This window comes from Micromys minutus (genome assembly GCF_963924665.1).
Source record: "Micromys minutus genome assembly, chromosome: 26".
NCBI lineage: Eukaryota > Metazoa > Chordata > Mammalia > Rodentia > Muridae > Micromys > Micromys minutus.
The window spans coordinates 5,933,686-5,954,232 of NC_137961.1; the positions used below are offsets into that span (position 1 = coordinate 5,933,686).

A 20,547-nucleotide genomic window follows, 5' to 3' on the forward strand; every position below is an offset into this window, starting at 1 on the left:
ACATTGAAAGCATTCACACCAAGACATTGAAAGCATTCACACCAAGACATTGAAAGCACTCACACCAAGTTGATCCCTTTCTAAAGATTTCCAAGTATTTCCTTTTTATTTTTATTGGGTAAAAATTCTTTGAGAATGAAAATCTGGACACTGGTTTTTGTTTTAGAACTACTACTTGGTGTATGGAGAGATGGTTCATTTGGAAGAATTAGGTAAAAGAAGGTTAAATTGGGCTAGTGAGATGCCTCAGTGAGAAGAGTTGCTTGTGCACAGAACCTGATAACCTGGGTTTGATCTACAGATCATGTAAACTGTCAAAAAAGGCCAATTACCAGAAGCTGTCCTCTGACTTTAACATGTGTGCCGTGACATCACCACATGCATGCACATACAAAATAAACATTTTTTAAAAAGAGAAGGTTAAGTTATGTGGTTCTCATTTGAGAGACTGGCTGGCAACGCTGTTGATTTAGGATAGGACATGTAAGTTACTAGAGCTGGTGGGTTGGAAGTGAGTTCTATTTTGGACACAGCAACCTTGGAACCTGTAAGCCAGCCCCAATTATGTGCTTTATAAGAGTTGCCTTGCTCATGGAGTTTCTTCATAGCTACGGAAACCCTAACTAAGACTATACAGACTTCAAGTGATGGGGACTGAGGCCAAGATGCCCTGTAGGAGTGCATTGTTTCTTGTTTTATCTCGGATATGCTTGGTATGTCCCTCAAGGTTTCATTCATGGAGGTTTGGTCCTTAGAGCAGCTATACAGGAAGATGAGAGGTCACTGTGCCATGTCTTCACAAGTTCTTCTAGGACTCCTGTCTCCTGGCTTTCTGTTTTGGATCTGATATTCTCTCGCTCCTATGCTTGGCATCTTGACCCTCTCTCTACAGTTAGGTTAATGCTGTGGGCCAAATCAATATTGCACTTTCTAGCATGATCTTGGATTCTGAAGCTCCAGAACTTTGAGCCAAATAAACCATAGGCATTTCATCGCAGTTACAGAAGATGGGACTAATACAGACTTCTACTGACACTGCAGAGAAGATATAGCTCTCTCGCTGAACTCTCATCAATATATCCACACTGGCTGGCTAGCAAGCCCCAAGGATCCTGTTTCCAGCATTGTGATTACAGGATTACAGCTCTGCACTGCCATGTTTGGCATTTCCCTTTGTACTGGGATCCAAACTCAGGTTCTGAGGCTTACACAGGAAACACTTTACTGAGGCAATTCCCAGCCCCTTCGATATGAAAAAACCAAAACCAAGACCAAAAAACAAACAAAAACCCCACATGTGCTTATTTTTCTGTTTGTGCGTGCACCTGCGCATGCTATGACCCATACATGTGTGGAAGTCAGAGGACAGCTTATTGGAGTTGTTTCTCTCCTCCCAGGGGTTTCAGGATCAAACTTGTATCATCAAGCTTGGAAGCAAGCGCCCTTAGCTGGTGAATTATCTGGCTAGTGTGTTCCAATGTATTATTAGGCAGTGTAAAAACAAGACATGAACTTGTGTTCATGTGTGAAAAGAAGCTAGGGCCTTGGCTTAAAGAATGCACCAACATCACACTGTCCCTTCAGAGCAAGGTTTCCAACATGAGAAACACTATATCCCATGAGCATCTGTGCTGTTTCTCTTCCATCTTGCCCTGAATGTTGTCACCTCCGTCTCTCCTGGCCTGGATTCTCTGTCCTCCACCTTTGAATACTATGCTGTAGGATTACTTGCAAATAAGGGCCGAAATATGAACACCGTGAAGGAATAACTTTTAAAGATCTCTAAGCATGATTTTTTTTTTACTACAGATCAAAATGTTGAACATGAATTAATTTTCTATTGGTGCAATTACCAGTTATCACAAATGTGCAACTCAAAACAATTCAAATCTCTTATCTCAGGCTCTGAAGGCCAGGAGTGAGAAAAGGGCCCCACTGAGCTAAAAGCAAGGTACTAGGAGGGCTACATCCTTAAGTTCGGGGAGAAATTTCGCTTTCTTGCCTTTTCTGGCTTCTAGAAGTTGCTTCATGTGCCTTTCCTGTTCTTTTACATCCAGTGGTGTAACATCTTTAGATCTTTCTTTTCTGTCTCCCTCTTTTACTCTTCACATACCTCGAGATTAGTGCGTCGGGGCTAACAGACAGTAGTCCTTTCACAGCAAGATCTTCCATGGAATCCTTTTTGCAAAATCCTCTTTACTGTGAGACATAATATGCTCACAGTTCTAGTGATCAGGACGTGAATAGATTTGGGGGATTGTATCTACCCTCCAAATACAGAGAGGAGACATGGGTAGAAACAGGGATCCTTAAAACATTCCTCTCGCAACTTTTCTTCTTGCAGTTCAACCCCTTTTATTTTTAAACTTAAAAGCTGAACTTAAAAAAAAACTTCTTTAGTTGCTTGTGTTAGATGGTGCGGCATCTATTAATAATCTCCATTAAATTTGAAATAGCACTCGAAATATGGGGGTCAGTAAGAATATTAGTAGTGGGAGAGTCAGGTTGGAGCAAGATACAGTTCTCAGCTGGAATTTTGTTTTCAGATGGAATTTGTAATGTTTAATGATGTACGTGTAGTAAATGTGTCTCATCCTTTCTGCTGGAGAATCTTTCTTCTAGCATTATCAATGCAGGAGCAGGCGTCGAGATCTCACCACCTTTTTGCTGCAGTAATGAGACACTCAAGAGGACTTAACAGTTTGGGGGTTCCAGTCCTTGGACTGGCCTTGTTTTTTGGGGGTTGATAAAGAAGCACACCACGGCAGGAGAGCATGGTGGGGAAACTGATTAAATCAAGAGCTAGGATCAAAGGAGAGGAAAGGAGGAGCCAGAATTCCTTAGTCTCCTGAGGCACACCCTCCAACAGCCATCTCAGTGGTTCTATCATTGATCAACAGTGTTGCTCTGAAAACAAAACTTCACCTGTGGGCCCTTGGGGTGTCTAGATCCACAGAGTCTGTACCACGAGGGTTTTCAGTTATTTTTAGCATTTAACACCATCTTAAAAAATTAAAACTTAACATATGTTTTTCTAAAAGTCAAATAATAGAACAAACAGTAAAAATGTAAAGCCTCTTTTTCTTCATTTGACTTTTTTTTTACAGTTAAGAATTATTAATAGTTTATGTAGTCCACAGGCCATTTTCTAGTGTGATGGACATGTGCTCACTACATCACGAATGTTTACTGTGAATGATGTCATACTTACTGTTAGTGCCACTGCTGTGTCCCTGCACAGCACTATCTCTGCCACTGTATGCCTTTGGACAAATTAACCTTTGTGTATCCAGTTTTAATAGGTAAAAATAATACCCACACTTCTTAGGATTGTTACAATGAAAGAAATTGTGACTATTATCTAAGACAAGTGTGTGTGAAAGGCCTTAGAGGAGAAAGAGCCATTTAGTGGGATCTCAATTGTATATGATTTTTATTAGCCAAAGAACCATTTAAACCAGCCTAAGTGTGAGTGTTTCTCATTTGGGGTTATTTATGTTACTATAAATATTCAGACACATTTTTTCTCAGCTGAATTATGCCCTTAAGTTAAAATATCTATCAAAGGCTGTATATGTCCTTATGGATTTCGGTCATTACTGCTTCCTACAAGCATCTCATCCATTTTCAGACCGGCATCAGGGAATTGCGTAGATGCCGTTCTCAGACCTTTGGGAAATTTGCTACTGCAGCTGTTAGCTGCACCATGGCGTCTCAAATACACTCCGATTTATACTTTGTCACACTCGTGTGCACATCTTCAAATGCTTGGCTGTCTTGTGCTTGCCTTTGTCTATTCTACAGAGATTTTGTTTATTGATAGCTGGGTATGTCCCTGTTTTAAAGACCAGGAAGGTAGCAGTAGACATACAGATGAAAGTCTCCTCATGGGGATGGTTTTGCACACACTTTTGTTTAAGTAGTTTCATTGGTACTACACGAACCAAAGCTCTTCAGACTAGCAAGTCTTGGGTGAACTTGGTCTTTCATCACAGGACAGGAAGAAGGTAACGTTTAAGGCACCACTACATCTCCCTACAGAGGAATTTACTTAATAAATTCAAGAGAGGGAATTAGTACAGCTTGTGTGCCTGTTCATGTGTGTGTGTGTGTGTGTGTGTGTGTGGTGTGTGTGTGTGGTGTGTGTGGTATTGTGGTGTGGTGTGTGGTATGTGTGTGGTATATGTTTGTGTGGTGTGGTAGTGTGGTGTGGTGTATATGTGTGTGTGCTGTGTGTGGTGTGTGTGTGGTGTTGTGGTGTGGTGTGTGGACAGTGAAGGAACAGAGTTTCTCACATACTACAAACAGCTGCTCTGTAGGTGAACTATGAGCATTTAACATCACTTTTATAATAGAGATGTCTTCTAGGTGTGGAAGAACATGTCTGCCTTCCCAGAACTGGGAATGCTGAGGCTTACATTATCAAGACGGTCTCAGAAGGCCAGCATGTCGACAGCAACAGATTCTAGAGAAATGAATAACAAAATTAATTTGCCATGCAATATGAATATAAAGCTATAGCTACATTCCTATAGCTTGAAGGAATTTTAATTGGGAAAACTCGATCGAGGCATTAACTGTCCAAACCATTCTCAGCTGTCGAGGAACAAAAAGTAGGAAAGTTGCCCCTTCTTAGGGTTATGTTTGTTTGTTTGTTTGTTTTTTCAGGCAGAGTCTCAACTGTATCTCAGGCTGCTTTGGAGTTCATTATGTAGTTTAGGATGGCTTAGAACTCACGGCAATCTCCTGGCTCAGCTGGGGTCAGAAGTCTGTGCCTTCCTGCCTGGCTTGTGTCCACTTTATGATGGACACACAGACCCAGTTTTGCCTGTAGTGCAGTGTCACTGGAAGCCAGAAGAGGGCAGCAGATTGCCTGGAACTGGAGTTACAATCCAGCTGCTATGTGGGCTGGGAATTGAAACCTGGAAAAGCTCTTAACCCCTGAGCCATCTCTCCGTCCCCAGCTTCTTAAAATTAAAAATGAAGCCATTGTAAGTGTTTTCCAAAGTGATTAACCCATCTGCATTCCTATGAGCAAGCAGGGAAGTTCTAATTGCATCAGCATTTTCGTCTTTAGCTTTTTCTTTTTTGAATGGAGAGTTGTACCTCACTACTATTAAATGTGTGCATTTTTATTATATATTGTTAGACAAGTCCCATTGTGTGACCCAGGGGACTCAGAACTCATAAGCCTTTTGTGTCAGCCTTTATAGTTTGGGGGTTACATATCTGGTTTCTCTGTGGTTGAAAATTGCACATGAGAGATTGTTGTATGTCCTTGTTACTTTTCTCCCCACCCCCATTTCTTTTTGAGACAGAGTTTATTTTTAGCTCAGGCTGGGCTGGACTTGAACTCCCAACTGCTGGACTCTTACTGGATTACAAGTGTAAACCTCTTTTTCAGCTCACTTTTATATCTTTTTGTTTTTTGGCCAAATAATCTAGTCATCTTTTGTAGATTTTAATTGTTTTAACCCCTCTCACTGAATTGTGAGAGTTAACAGTGCAAAACCTCTGAATGCTTTAGATTGTGTGTATGTGAGTGCATGTGAGCATGTGTATGTGCCACACTTCAAATGTGGCAGACACAGGATGACAACACTGGGTGTTGATCCTTGCCTTCCACTTTGTAAGAGTGCAAGAGTACAGACAGGGCTTTTCTATGCCTGCCCTTGTTCTGAAATGACAGGGGATCTGGAATACTTGTTAACAAGTTTCAAGCACTATAGCTGGGCAGATATTCATCTATCCTAGTCTGACTATGCTGTCCACTACACAGCCACATGACCCATTACCTGCCATCTTAGGCTCCCCTTGGCTGTTCCTCTCCATCTGTGTCTACAAGGTCATTCTCTTGTCTCTCAGTCTCCACCTGGGACCCCTCACTGGGATCGGAAGTCTCCCCTTAACTCTTCTCCCAACTATAGACGGACAGCTCTTATTAACCAATCCAGGGGCTCCAGGAAAAAGTTTTACACACTATTAGGACACGGAATGCTTCAATAATAACAACAGTGCCAAGTACAGGGCCTGTAGCCAGATCTCTGTGCACAGTAGTGGGCTCTGATACACAGATACACAGCATACACAGCTGTCCCCCAACAACAGTCTTGTTCAACACCGCATAAAGCAGCCTGGCTGGCCAGAGAACTTCCGAGTGCTCTCCTTTATCTGCTTTCATCTGGTTATAGGAGTTCTGGTCAGCCAGGGTCACAGCCATCCCTTGTCTCAAAGAATATTAATTTCTAAATTGGTCTCCATCTTTAGAAGTTACCAAGTAACCCAGAAAAGGATAATTTAAAAGTGCTTTTCACTTCCAGAAAAAGGAAGTCTTTAAAAAAAGTGACTTTTTTCTTTTTAAATTTATGTATTTTATTTTATGTGAGTACTCTGTAGCTGTCTTCAGACACACCAGAAGAGGGCATCTGATTCCATTACAGATGGTCATGAGCCACCATGTGGTTGCTGGGAATTGAACTCAGGACCTTTGGGAGAGCAGTCGGTGCTCTAACCGCTGAGCCATCTCTCCAGCCCTGTGACTTTCTTTAAAACATGGAGAAATGCATGCCCCTTGATCCTGCCTTACATAGCTCCTGGAGATCTGAACTCAGGTCCTCACACTTTGATGGCAACTGCTTAACCCTCTGAGCCATTTCCATAGCCCTCAATGTTTTAGTTTTAAAGAAAACTCTCAAATCGGTTTGATACATTTGAACTATTGTATGCACATGGCTATGAACTATTTTAATTTCCTACTTCATCTTAGTTTATAAGATTTAAATAATTTTCCATTTTTTAGGTTTCTTAAACATAAATTTTACAATAGAATACAAAGGCAAAACTATCTTTGGGAGAATGTTTCGATATATAAAACACTGAGAATAAATTTTACTTAAAAATCTGATGCACTTACCTTCAAGTTCTAAAAATGTAGCTTGTTTGTACAAAGCAGATTATAACCTAAACATATCATTTTTGCTTCCTGTTAAATAAAAATAAAATAACGTATACACAAGAGTAAATTCGAAATTACTGCTTCCAAATGACATTTGAAGACTAGGAGGAGCTGCATTCCATCATCTAGCCCTGGGGAAGCTGAGGTAGATCATGAAGCAAGTCTGAGTTCCTTACTAAGTTCAAGGTCAGCCTGGGGTACACAGCAACAACTTGTCTCAAAAATATTAATTTCTAAATTAGTCCCCCTCTTTAGAAGTTACTATGGGACCCAGAAAATAATTTAAAAGTGCTTTTCCTTCCCAAAATCTATCTTGAGAAAAAGGAAGTTCTTTTTTTAAAAAGCGAGTGTGTGTGTAGCTGATTGCATCGAACTGCAAGCTCATCTTGATTTGTATTTGCACCTGTACGTATCTCTGATTTGCAAAAGGCGATGCGTACAGTTTCAAAATAGGAAAAAATGTCAGTTTGTTACAATATTAATCTGTGGTTCAGCACTCTATGCAGCAGAGCATGGTGCCTTGCAAATTTGGGCTCCTCGCCGTGTCTGATCTTTACTGTAGTTAATAATCTCCGTGTACGCGTCTTTAACCGTTTAGTTCCTAATTGTTAAGAGGAGGCGCAACTGTAAGAAGCTCCTTCCCCTATGCAAGACTGCAGTTACTGCAGCTTTCAGGCGCAGAGCATCTCGCCCCCTTTGTAGATGGAGTACGAGGTTGAGCTTCTTGGGCACTACCAACCTTTTCCCGTTCCACGCAAGCCTCTAGATGACAAAGTCACCCTTGTCACACTTTTATTCATCTTTGAGGGAAAAGACAAGGGGTCTTGGCCAATTTCCTCGTCGTTTCTGCGTAGGAGTAACTCGCGCATACTTAATAATAATAGTAATAATAGTAGTAGTAGTAGTAGTAGTAATAATAATAATAATAATAATAATAATAATAATAATAATAATAATAATAAATAACGGCCGCGCAACTTTCCTGGCTAGAAGGTTAAGTAGCAGACCGCGTCCCTAAGTGGCTCGGCCACGGCGCGCCTTCCGGCTCTCTCCCCGGAGCGCGCAGAAACTCGCCTTCCCAGCAACCTCCGCGCGCCCCACTGCCGCGCGGCTCACACAGCGTTCCGCGTCCTGTCACCCCGGCCCCGTGAACCGGCCTCGCGCCTCCCTCACCCCACCCCCACCCCCGGGGAGCTCGGCGGCGCTCGCTCCTGGGACTCCAGTCCGGGCTTCCAGCCTCGCCGGCCCCGCCCCCCGCCGCGCGCGCGCGCGCGATCGCTCGCCGCCCCGCCCCCGCCCCGCCCCCGCCCCGCCCCCTCCGCGCGCGCGGCCGCCCCAGCCAATGAGGTGCGGGGCCGCGTGCGCAGATTCAAACGGCGGCTCTTGAGGGAGGCTGGGCGCGAGATTCGGGCGGTGCGGACAAAACCCTGCAGGAGGCTGCGAGTGCTGCAGAGCTGCTCGCTGCGGGGAGAGGGCGGGGGTCGGCGCCCGTGACGGAGCGGCGCAGGGCCGGCAGCTCCGAGGCGGAGGCGGAGGCGGCGGGAGGGGCGGGCGGAGGGCGGGAGCACGTCTCCTGACATGTCCAGGGCATCCCTGGCCGGGCCGGGCCGCGGCTAGGAGCAGCGGGTCGTGGTCCGCCCCTCTGTCCCCCAGTCCCGCCTGGCCCTGACCTGTCGGGGCCTGCGTTCCGTTCTCTTGGCCACCTGAGGGGAGCAGCGGGGGGGAAGCGGCGGGTGGGTCTCCGGAGAGGGAGCATTCGCCCCAGGCTGGAGGAGGCTGACCCGCGTCCCCGCCCAGCCCGCGCCTATGCGGTACTTGAAGGATGGCGAAGAGGTCGCGCAGGTGGGTGCCATCCCCTCGGCCCCGGCCTAGCGGCCCTGTCTCGGCTCTTGCTCTCTGTCCTTTCCTGCTGGTCCCCACTCAGGCCCTCTCGGGCCTGGGCATAGGTTTTCCTATTCGGTGTCCCACACCCGCTGGCCGCAGCGCATCCATCACTATTAGACTCCGTCATTATTAGGCTCCATCATTATTAGACCGCTGTGTGGAGGACTCTTAACAAATGCCCAGGTTGCTGCTTTGACGGATTCTCCCACAGCTCACGCCCAGACTCCTAACTCCTCACTGCCACTTACAGGGAGGTTTCTTGCCAGGTAAGTTTGTGCACTGTCGGGATATGCCACGCCAGGGGAAGTAGTTGTGTTTGCCTGGATGACTTGAAACGAAATAGTGGTTCTTCCCTCTGACTTACCGTGCCAAACCAAAACTGGATCTCCATGACAAACCTGGGCGGGCACCGTTCTCCGAAATCTTGAGAAGGGAACCTGCTAAATCTCCCATGTGCACCCTGAGGTTCTGAGCTTTTTCACTTTGTAGCTCCGGGAGGACGTTGTTACTTTGTTACCATCGAGTAAACTTGATCCTAAACCAATGTGTTTTAGTTACTTTGTATCTCAAGTATTCATGTTTGATTCTGATTGTATCTGTGTTGTAACTAGTAGGACACAATGTTGTTGCTGAAAGATGAGCTAGAATGTCTTTATACACCTATTTTATTTTATACTATTGTAATAGCTACTCTTAAATTGTGTGGCATAATCGGATGACAAAAAACTAATGTCTCGATTTTCAGTATCAAGGAAACCTAAAAAGTATTTGGCAGAATTTCCAAATTCTTCCATTTATGTAGATCCACAGTCTCAAAATCTTAGCGCTGTATTTCCTGAGCTGAAATTTAGTACTGGGAGCCATCCATTGCAAATTTTGATTTAAAATAACTATTCACAAAACACATGGCTTTATTCATTTATTAAGCATCTTCTCTGTGTAGGTTGGTTCTGAAGATATCAACATAAATTTAATTATGACATAATTACTTTATGTGTAGCGGCTGCAGAATAGATTGAACATTGAGATGGAACAAGTGTGAAAATGTGCACACACCCACAGGCACACTACCTTGGTCCTATTATCATTTTGGATTAGATAGTTGTAGGGAGTTTTAGCAGCACTTTTGTCTCTACTCATTAGAAGACGGTAGCCCCCTTTCCTACAGTCGGGACAACCAAAACTGGCTACAGATGGTGCAGCATATCTTTGGGGGGATAGAAACAGGACCATGCAGGTAAGAAACTGTTGATCAAAAATCTAACATTCCCATCTTCAGAAAGCATGCAGATTTAAAAATAAGCTTGCTGGAGTACTGCTTTGGGCTTCTTTGAAATTTGAAGTTAAGAATGCTTTAAAATGATACAAAGAGACAAGGGAATGTGCACTTATCTACCTAGAGTCATTGTTAGTCTCACTTGGAAATTGGCTAATTCTGTCATGTCATTTAGTTAAAAGCTATTGCTAGACACTGATATATCAATGTCAGATTCCTCTCAGTTTTTTTGCCTTTTCTTGTCACAGTTGATCTCGTTTCCTAATAATAGGCCAAGGAGAAATGATTTAACACTTATTGTAAATTTTTTTATTAACAGTACTGTGAGTTTAACTGCTAAACATTAATTGTACTGTTGACTTTTATTTCTTGCCAGATGTATAAGTTAATTGAGACAGTATAGAATGATATAAAAAGTTATAGGTCTGGAATAATTGTGGTGCAGTGAAACTACAGTTCTCTGGGTATATAGATAGAGGACGTGGTGGGAGATTGCCATTTCTGGTTTGTTTCTTCGGGTTTTCTTCAATGAGTTTCATGTGCTGTTAACTTTCCTGTATATTTAAATATGATTCATGTATTAGAAAACGATAGAATATGAAATTTTGAGGGTGAAATAAATACCTTATTCATTGGGCTCTTTTTTTTTTGAGAATCTTAGTATATCTGAGTTCAGTATATACTTAGAGATGCAAAGATCTTCAGCATAAAACACTAATGTGAACGCAATGTTTTACGTAAAAATATAGGAGTAAGTATAGTAGACTTTTTCAATGTTATCTGGGAAAAAACAAACAAAAACACCTAAGAGCAGAAAATGTTTACCCTAAATATGGAACAACTGAACAATGTTGGTTCTTCTTAGTTTTTTAATAGCTGCAGAGTTTGTCATTAAGGTTTGTGTATAGAAAAAGGTTATATAGTATTGTGCCTTGAAGTAGTTTTAGAATATAGTGGGGTTTTAATGATACAGTTTACAGCTAATTTTTATATTAGAATATCTATTAACAGCATGCATTTGATTTTTAAACATTTATGTAAAATAGGTATAGTTTTATTTCATACTTAAATTTTTTCAAATCTTTTTTTTTTTTGTATGTGTGTGTGTTCATGTGAGCTCATGCATGAATGCTTGTGTGCCTTTATGCGTGGGTTTGTGCCATGGTGTGAAAGCTGAAAGGACAGTTTTCTGGAATTAGTTCACTCCTGCCATGGCTGTCCTGAGGATCAAACCCAGGTTGATAGGCTTGGCAGCAAACATCTGCTGAGTCAACTTTCCTGCCCTAGTTCAGTTTTTAAAGGCCAATTAAACCCTTAAAAATAATTCTGATGCTGCAAAGCCTTACTAGGTAAGTAGGTAAGCTAGGTTCTACACAGAAAGTGTTCTCCTTAGCAGTGTATGTGTGCATTTGTGTGTGTTTGTGTGTGTTTGTGCAGCAACTTCACTGTTACTTCTAGAAACATGATTGGAAGTGGATGAATGCAAAACTATTAAAATAGAATTTTTTTTTTTGCCAGTTGTGTCTTTAACTAACAATATTATTTTGGGAAAGCAGGTAAAGTCTATTTCAGTTTTTATTTGTTAATATAAGGGATTTGGACTTTTTAGTCTTTAAGGTAGCTTGTAGTTTTAATCCAACTTTTTGAGGACTTTGGTGACCATCATGTTTTGTTTAAAAATATACATTCTCTAAAAGAATTAGAAATATTGTCCATTGTTTTTGTTTATAGATAACTATATAGATTTCTTTTAAGTATATATTTCAGTGTTTGTAGTATTAATGGTCTTGATTATCTGAAGTCAAACTTTGTCTTTCTCTTAGAATGCTAGCTTTCAGTCTAGAGGTGGAAGCCAGTATTCACTATATGCAGTACAGCATATTAACCACTGGGTGGCCTGATTTCACTTTGTTAAATCAACTTGGTAAATGCTCATAAATTTAGTGTAGTTGAACTGAAAATAACTAAAAATATACAGTTACTCTGACCTCAAGAAGTCTTACTCTGTAGTACTGGATAGCCTTAAGTTCACTGTCTCACATGTAGCCTGGGCTGGACTTGGATTTGTGAAAAATTCTCCAGACTCAGCTTCCCAAATATTAGAATTACAGATTTAAGCCGCTGTGATCAGCCTTGTACTTTTTTTTATTATAACTATTTGAGACTTAAGGAAATTTGGATTAAAATGTGATCAAATTGAGGCAGTTTTACTAGAAAATTTTAATTTCTCTAATTTCAGACTAGAGGTTACGTTTTTAGTAAATTATATATATTTTTTGTTTAATTCATCTTTATTAGGTTGTCTGTTAGTCTGTATTTTTCCCAGATGTTTTATCTAGTTTGTGTATTGAAACACAAGTAAAACCATGACTATCATACCCCATTAGCTTATAATACCCTAGCATGTTACAGATATTTTCATTGTCTAATATTCATCTTTATTGATTTATTTACCCATAGAATAGTTTTCATTGAAAATAATTTGCTTGTGTATTAAGAATTTATAGAATTAACATTTTCTGGTCAGGTGTGGTGGTGCACATCTGTAGTACTAGCTCTGGGAGGACAGAAAGGGAGTTCACTAGTTCAAGGGCAGCCTAGGTTACATAGTGAATTTAAGGCTACCTTGAAATAGTCATATATTGTTTTAAAACCAGATAAGCCCAAAAAGAAAACAACAACTAAGCCAGCAACACCAACTTAAAAAAAAAAAAAGAATGTTTTTTTGACTTAAATAAGAGCAGTAACAATGATTGTGGAAATGAAGCACTTGATTGGTGAGCTTTTGATTTGTAATTAAAGTAATGTTTTATCACATCTGCTATTGTCTAGATTAATTATGTTAGAGTAGAAATTATGTAACTATATTAGTGGAAAGTTCAAATTTATTAAATCATTACATTTCACCAGCACTGATTTCTGCAATACAAAAATACCCCCAAATGCTGTAAAACATTGAAAAATTAGATTAGATGTGTGTTGTTAGATTCTAACTACTACTGTTGAGAGGCAGATAATTTCATTGTTAAATAGTGAAAGTGGAACTTTGGCAAGGTTACACATAAAGATTAATCCTTTTCCCTTAGAATTTTTAATAGCTGTGTATGTATATATTTGTGTATGTTTGTGTGTATGTAAGCATGTGCCAGAGCCAAAGAACAACTCCCAGAAGTCAGTTCTTTTCTTCCCCAATGTGGATCCTAAAGATCAAAACTTAGGTTGTCAGGCCTACACAACTGTCTCTGAATCATCTTGTTGGCCAATCCCTTCCCCTTCTCTTTAGTAAATCATGAGCATACTCAGACATCTTGTTACAGTTAGTGAAACTGATATATTTCTAGGCTTCTTTGTTACATTACTAGAAATTGTCTTATGTTTTCAGCAATCAAGTGTATGTAGAAATAACGTAAAACTAGAGACACAATCTAGCTTGTGTAGCATAAATAAAGTCTGTGTTCAGTGCTCATCTCTGAACATAACTATCAAAACAAAAGAAATTCATGAACAAAAAGTTTATGTCACAATGAAGAGGTTACTTAAATGCTAGGAAAGTCCTGGTGGTAGAGATGAGTTTAAGATTCTGCTTTACCGGTCCCTATTCTTACCCTTACCCACTCAACCCAGCTTCCTGAGTGTCGAGTGGACTATATAGCTAACTCACTGAAACTGATGACCATGCTAAGTGCAAAGCAGAATACAACCTCATGCAGAAATAGAAACTTCTCAAAGTACGCAGTCAACAAAAGATAAAGTTTTAACGCGAACGAGGTTTTAAAAAAATTACTCCTTGGTGACTAGTCTTTTTAATCAAAGTAACAAATTTGTAACTCATATCCTTAAGATATTTTGGTAAAAAAAAACTTAAGGTGGATTTTGCAGAGATAAAATGTGATGTAGGTACATTTGATTATTAAAGATCTATGCAGGCACATTTCTAAATTAAAATTTGTTTTAGCATAGATGTAATCTAGTTAAAAAACAGTTTTAAATGTGCTGTGATAGAAACTCTTCGGACCAGAGGGGAATAAGGACAAAGAACTTGTGAGAAGCATGACTGGAAGTTTTTTGAGGGTGTCAGGAAGTGGTAATGTTGTTGGGGCACTTGTAGGAAAGGTTAGGCCAGATTGTAGCCATCCTCTATCAATTCTTGTGTACTGAATTACCTTTAAAAGTTTGTTTAGCAGGTTCTGCTTCTTAAAATTCTACCACGTAGTGCTACATTTGATTTGAACAAATAAAAATGTCTTCTCTCTCCTTCTATAGCTGTGGTTCTCAATCTTTCTAATGCTGCAACCCTTTAATATATGCCTCATGTTATGGTGACCCCCCAAGACATAAAATTATTTTATTGCTAATTTATAATTGTAATTTTGCTACTGTTGTGAATTGTAACGTAAATATCTGATGTGTATGTGACCAGAGAGTCACAGGCCACAGTTTGAGAACCACTGCTTTAGAGTTTTGTTGTTTTTGTCTTTTCTTTCTTGTACATACTTTGAGATTACACTGGTATTGAGGAAGGCAGAAATTCTGGGTAGGTTAAAATTGAACACCACAAAGTTTGGAGTATAAGCTGTTAGAAGAGGAGAAAGAATAAGGAAATTCATTCATTGATCTTACAAACATTTGAATGGCAGATATTGTGCTTGGTTTTGGGAGGTGAACATAGTAAGGGACCTTGGTCTTTACACCACTGAACTTACTCTTTGATTGGGAAAGTTGGCAAATATGCTTAGCATTAAGATGAGAAAGAGCAGATATAGTAGGGAGTTTTAATCCTCTTAAGTAGCATGCTTAGAAATCTGAAATCACTAAATCTTGAGTCATCTCTTTGCTATTGTGTGTTCTTGGCCAATTCCATATTTATGATAGTTGTTGTTGGCCTCTAACTAGGTATTTTCTTTAATTAAACCTGTATGTTGGACATAGTTTGACAACAATATTAATGGATAGCAAATTATTGTTATAATAAAGGCATCATAGCTAAGAGACTAGAGGAGTTTGATGTTTTGTCTGCACAAATATGAAGAATCTTGGTCAAATGAATTTGACAAGTCAGAAGAAATTAGGGGTTCCTGTATGTAGGGTATAATATGTATGTATGTATAAAATCTAGAGCTTGAGTTTTGTGAGATTGAATTTGTATATTGCACTAAGTATGGCCAAACATTCAGAGTTGATATTGGGAAACAATTTTTAGGAGCTAAATTTAGTAAGGCAAAAATAAATTTGAATACTCTTAGGCCATCTATTTACATAATGCTGAATCTTAAAGGTAGGTAATATATTCGTCTTACAGTTGGAAGAAATTAGTTATGTTTTCTTAAAGGTAGGTAATATATTCATCTTACAGTTGGAAAAACGAGTATGTTTAGGGTTATGTAGTTACAACTTGAACCTTATTTTCATTTCAGAATGCACTTGAGGTTAGTCTTTGGTAACTTCATTTCTCTAGTATACTTTCTGCAGTTTTAAAATGGTAGAATAGTGAACTTTAGAGGCCACGCCATATTTGGTGTGACTTTGGGAAGAAGTTACCCTTCTAAGTCCAAGTTTTTTTAACTTTGGGAAATGGCAAATAGTATTAATACTCCTTTCTTACAGTTGGGAAGTTTGTTTTTTTTAAAATAATTTATTAAATTTTTAAAAAAGATAGGGTCTCACTATGTAGCTACAGCTTGTCTGGAACTTCCTATTTAGACCAGGCTAGCCTCAAACAGATGTCCACCTACTTCTGCTTCCTGAGTGCTGGGATTAAAGATCTGTGCCATCATGCCTGACGAGATTCTTTAAAAAATATTTTATTTGCATATGAATGTTCACCTGCGTATAAATGTGTATCATTTGTGTGCCTGGGAGGCCAGAAAAAGATGTTAGGTCCTCCAGAATAGTCAGTTGTAAGCCACTGTGTGGGTGCTGGGAACCCAACCCAGGCAAGTGTGCTTAAACCCTAAAGGATCTCTCCAGCCTCTGTTGTGAAGTTTTAAGAGGGACATCTTATAGACTGTCACAATCTTTGGTACTTAAAAAGTTTTAAGTAAATGTTAGAGAGTGTTGTTTTCAGATGCTCATTACTCTGGCTGCTGAGCATCATCTAATTCATTATCATGGAGGCTTCATTCTTTAAAATGTCCCTTCCTTCCTTCCTTCCTTCCTTCCTCCCTCCCTCCCTCCCTCCCTCCCTCCTTCCTTCCTTCTTTCCTTCCTTCCTTCCTTCCTTCCTTCCTTCCTTCCTTCCTTCCTTCCTTCCTTCCTTCCTTCCTTCCTTTTTAACCCCATACAATTCAGGCTCTGAACTTGTAATCCAATTTAGTTTTGGAGACAATGTTTCTCACTGAACCTATAGCTTGCTGCTTTGTCTTTCCCCAGTTGCCTTTACTCATCTTTTTTCACAGGTCCCCTTCCTTTCCCCAAATAGTCTCTTTTTGCTTTCATTTCATATATATTCCAGTAACACCTAATGTTCCCATATTCCACTCTAGAACTTAATTTTGTAAACTCTGATTAATATTGAGACTGTATTGTTTATTCTGAGTAGCTTCTTTAGTCATGTTTGCATATACAGGCTCAGTGCTTTAATTAAATAATGTAAATAAAATCTTTAGCCTACATATTACATTCTTTTGTAGTGAGGACGAGGATGATGACCTTCAGTATGCTGATCATGATTATGAAGTACCTCAACAAAAAGGACTGAAAAAGCTCTGGAACAGAGTAAAATGGACAAGAGATGAGGTAGTTACCCGGCAAGATTTACTAGTCTCATATTTATCAAGTAAGAGTATTATAGTCATAAAAGGAGTTAGGAAAACAATGTGAGGAAAACTACCAACTTAGATGTACGTTCTTTTTTAAAAAAATCAATGACATGAACAATTGTTTGATTTTGGATTGACTGAAACTGTGAGAGTGGAGGAATTGTGTAATAGTGACTTTGGGTCTTAAGATGAGTACCAAGTGTGACCCAAGAGGACAAGAATACCATCTACACACTAGGGGTGGAGGGAAGAGTTCTAATTTTTATGCCTCTCAACAGGATGACAAGTTAAAGAAGTTGGTTGAGCAACATGGAACTGATGATTGGACTCTAATTGCTAGTCATCTTCAAGTAAGTGAAGTCAAGTTGTATTTATGTAGCAACATGTCTTTATTTAAGGCATTAGTTTATATATTCTCTTTTTCAGAAATGTCTCTGTATAGTTTAGGTTTCGCTCCTTAAAACATCTGCTTAAATTATTTTCTGTTATGTTTGTAGTTATTTGCTAGTGGTATAGAAAGTAAATCCAAAAATTTGAAATCTTATGTGCTTCAAAATCTACAACTTTTGAGTACTGATATAGCCATAGTAGAAAGTTTTACATTTGACTTAATGTAATACATCAAGTAAACATGCCAGGTGTACTTAAAATGTTACTATTATTAGATTATGTGTATAAGGTAGATATGAAGCATAAATGAGTCTCATCTATAGGTTTTTCTGTTTCATTCGCAACAGGAATGTCATTTTATGTATTTGTACATATGTCCAAATCTCTAAGCTGAAATCTGTAACAATTTTAGTCTTAAAAATTTTGGATAATGGGTGTTTAAATTGTAAAGCATTTATCCAGGGGCCTAAAAGGACTTTTACTATAAAACAAAAATGGCATTAGCTTTTAGTAGAGCTTTACGAATATTTGTGATAAGTGGTTTTACTTTATTTTAATTTTTGTATGTTGGACCTAGGGTCTTGCAAACTCAGACAAGCACTTTATTACTGTTCTAGATCCTCAACTGTGATTTATGTGAAAGTATTCTGAGAGAATTTTACTATTAAACACTTTGACAAAAGAAAAAAAGAAAAAAAATACAGAGTGTCTAATTAAAAAAATGAGAAAAAACCCCCATTTTGACAGCTAATGAATAATTAAAGTGATGGGATTAAAGTTGTGGAGTATCACACGTAGCTATCATGTATTTATTTATTATTTTACATTATGCTTGTTCATCATGCCAATATTCACATATCATCAGCATGTAATTTTATAAAATATGAAAGTACTTCTGCATGTACTTGTTTGTTTCGTAGAGCATTTTGAGTTGTTAGATAAATTACCTATGTTTTAAATTTCAGTGTTGATTTCTTTGGGTTTCAGAAACTAGGTTACCTGTGGGTTTTTTTTTTTTTTTTTTGTTGTTTTTCATATAATCATAGTATCTCTCAGATTATAGAGTTAGTCTAAATTATATACAAATGTCAGCTCTGTTAATTTAGAGAAAATACTTCTTTGGCCTACAGCTACTGGCTTCTATAGTATTATGAGAATTACAAGTATAAAGAAGGTTGGCATAGTTCCTGACACTCAACAGGTAGTCAATAAGCAGACTAAATTAGAAGTTATGTTACAAAGTTCCATGACATTTATTTTGAAGAAAGTAGTAGCTTTAAATGGATCAGCACTGATATATAGAAGCCATCATGATGAAGCTCAAATGAAAGTAATTAAGTCTAGTGGCATTAATAGAAACAATGCTTCTATGCATCTATTATATATTTTTAGATAATCTATAGTCTTGGATATGAGCAGATAGTTTTATAAATTATAAATTGGTAACAAAATAGGTATTATTATTTATTGTTATCTTAGCATTACTTTGTAGATACTTGGTCATAGATATATTAGAATAAGGCTTCATTTATTTTCACTTTTGGAGTTTAAGCTGTTTCACTTTCTCTCTGTGTGTGATTACACCTGGGGCCTTGTGCATGCTAGTGGATACCTCAGAACTGTATCCCCAGTTCAGTTTTTAAAGTGTCAACCTTTAACCTACTTAATTGAAATATAATGCATTTCTTCTACAAAAATGTTTTATGCTTTATTGATAATTTGAAAGGCATAATTTATAATATATAATATAATTATACTTTTACTACCACATAGAGCCTAGTGGTGCCTTTAAGATTCTTTTAACTTGTACAAATTTGAGCTGCTATGTTTAAAGTCTTATATCCACTTTATCTAGCTTATTTCTGTCATTTATTTCTCAATTCTGGATTAATTTTTTATGAACCATGCATAGAGGTATATATCTTAATTTCAAATATATTGGTTTTAATATCTAGTCTAAACCTATGATTGAGAGAACAGAATTGGGATTTTAGGCATAATAAATAAACATTCCATGTAAAGGTTTGATATTGAATATATTGTTGATTCACATTTTGTTCATATGGGTATACTTAAATTTGGGCTAATTTACTTCCTGGGAGACATTTATTCAACAATAAAATTGTCTAAATGTTTTTCAGAATCGTTCTGATTTTCAGTGCCAACATCGATGGCAGAAGGTCTTAAATCCAGAATTGATAAAGGGTCCTTGGACTAAGGAAGAAGATCAGAGGGTAACATATTTTATTCTTTTGAAAATATTTTAGTTTACTTATTTGTGTGTACATGTTTGGGAACATGTATGTATATGTATCCTTATGCCACAGCTTCCATGGAGGTCAGAGGGTGATTGTGGGTGCTAGTTCTCTCCTTCCACCCTCCATCTGGGTCTCAGGGATCAAACTCAGTGCTCTTGGATTGATTGATTTTCTTACTAACATGGTATAACACAAAGTGTGTGTGTGTGTGTGTGTGTGTGTGTGTGTGACATACATGCATTGCATACATAGGTAAGGAGGCTGGAGGACTACTTTAGTTGGTGGGGTTTATTTTTATGACATAGAGTATCTCATTGGCCTTAAGCTTGCCAAGTGGGGTAGGTGGGTGGGCCTGTGAGCAGTATGGATCTGCCTTTGCCCCTTTATTGCTGAGATGCAACTGTGTTCCATTATGCCCAGCTTTCAAAACTGTTTGTGGGTATGAAACTCAGGTCTAAATGCTTGCAAGGAAAGCACTTTAATACCTGAACCATTTTCTTCTGCTCACATTTTAAGTGTGTTGGTACTGGTTTTTGGAGGCTATGTGCATAAGAATTGAATGTTGAAGATCTTGAAATGTAGCTTTTTCTCTCCCAGGACAAGGATAAGTGAAACAACTTAATAAGTGCAGCCTTTTTTGAGAGAATCATTTACAAAAGGAAAATACTTTAGAGTTTGATTTAGCAACATTTAAGGCACAGTTTCCTGTCAAAGTTTAATTAACATTAAAAATAAAATTTTATTTTCACACTTAATAACTTGATATATAAGAAAATTACTCTTAATTTTTCCTCTTGATCTTAAATGAATCTCATGATTAGATAAATATCATCATGTTTTCAGATATCATGTTTCCAGAAGGTTTATAATAAAAAACCAATTATTTGTGCAGTAAAAGTTGTTGAAGAATAGAAGCATCTGCTCTTTACTAGGAACTGCTTATTAATTTAGACCCTTAGCTTGCCTGTTGAGATGTGCCTGTGGAATTAGAACTTCTATACACACAAGAACAAACAAACAAAATTA

At 38.6% G+C, this 20,547-nt stretch overlaps 1 protein-coding gene across 3 annotated transcripts in view; it reads left to right on the top strand.

The window, feature by feature from the left end:
* Positions 1 to 8,777: 8,777 nt before the first annotated feature.
* MYBL1 (MYB proto-oncogene like 1) overlaps positions 8,778 to 20,547 on the top strand; it is a gene marked incomplete at both ends in the record, with an annotated part of 30,443 nt that continues 18,673 nt past the window's right edge. For all 3 annotated transcript variants that reach the window (XM_080938758.1, XM_080938759.1, XM_080938760.1), the window contains 4 exons: positions 8,778 to 8,797; positions 16,745 to 16,850; positions 17,152 to 17,223; positions 19,405 to 19,497. In XM_080938758.1, the coding sequence (XP_080794884.1) occupies positions 8,778 to 8,797; positions 16,745 to 16,850; positions 17,152 to 17,223; positions 19,405 to 19,497 (291 nt within the window). The remainder of the gene's footprint in view (positions 8,798 to 16,744; positions 16,851 to 17,151; positions 17,224 to 19,404; positions 19,498 to 20,547) is intronic.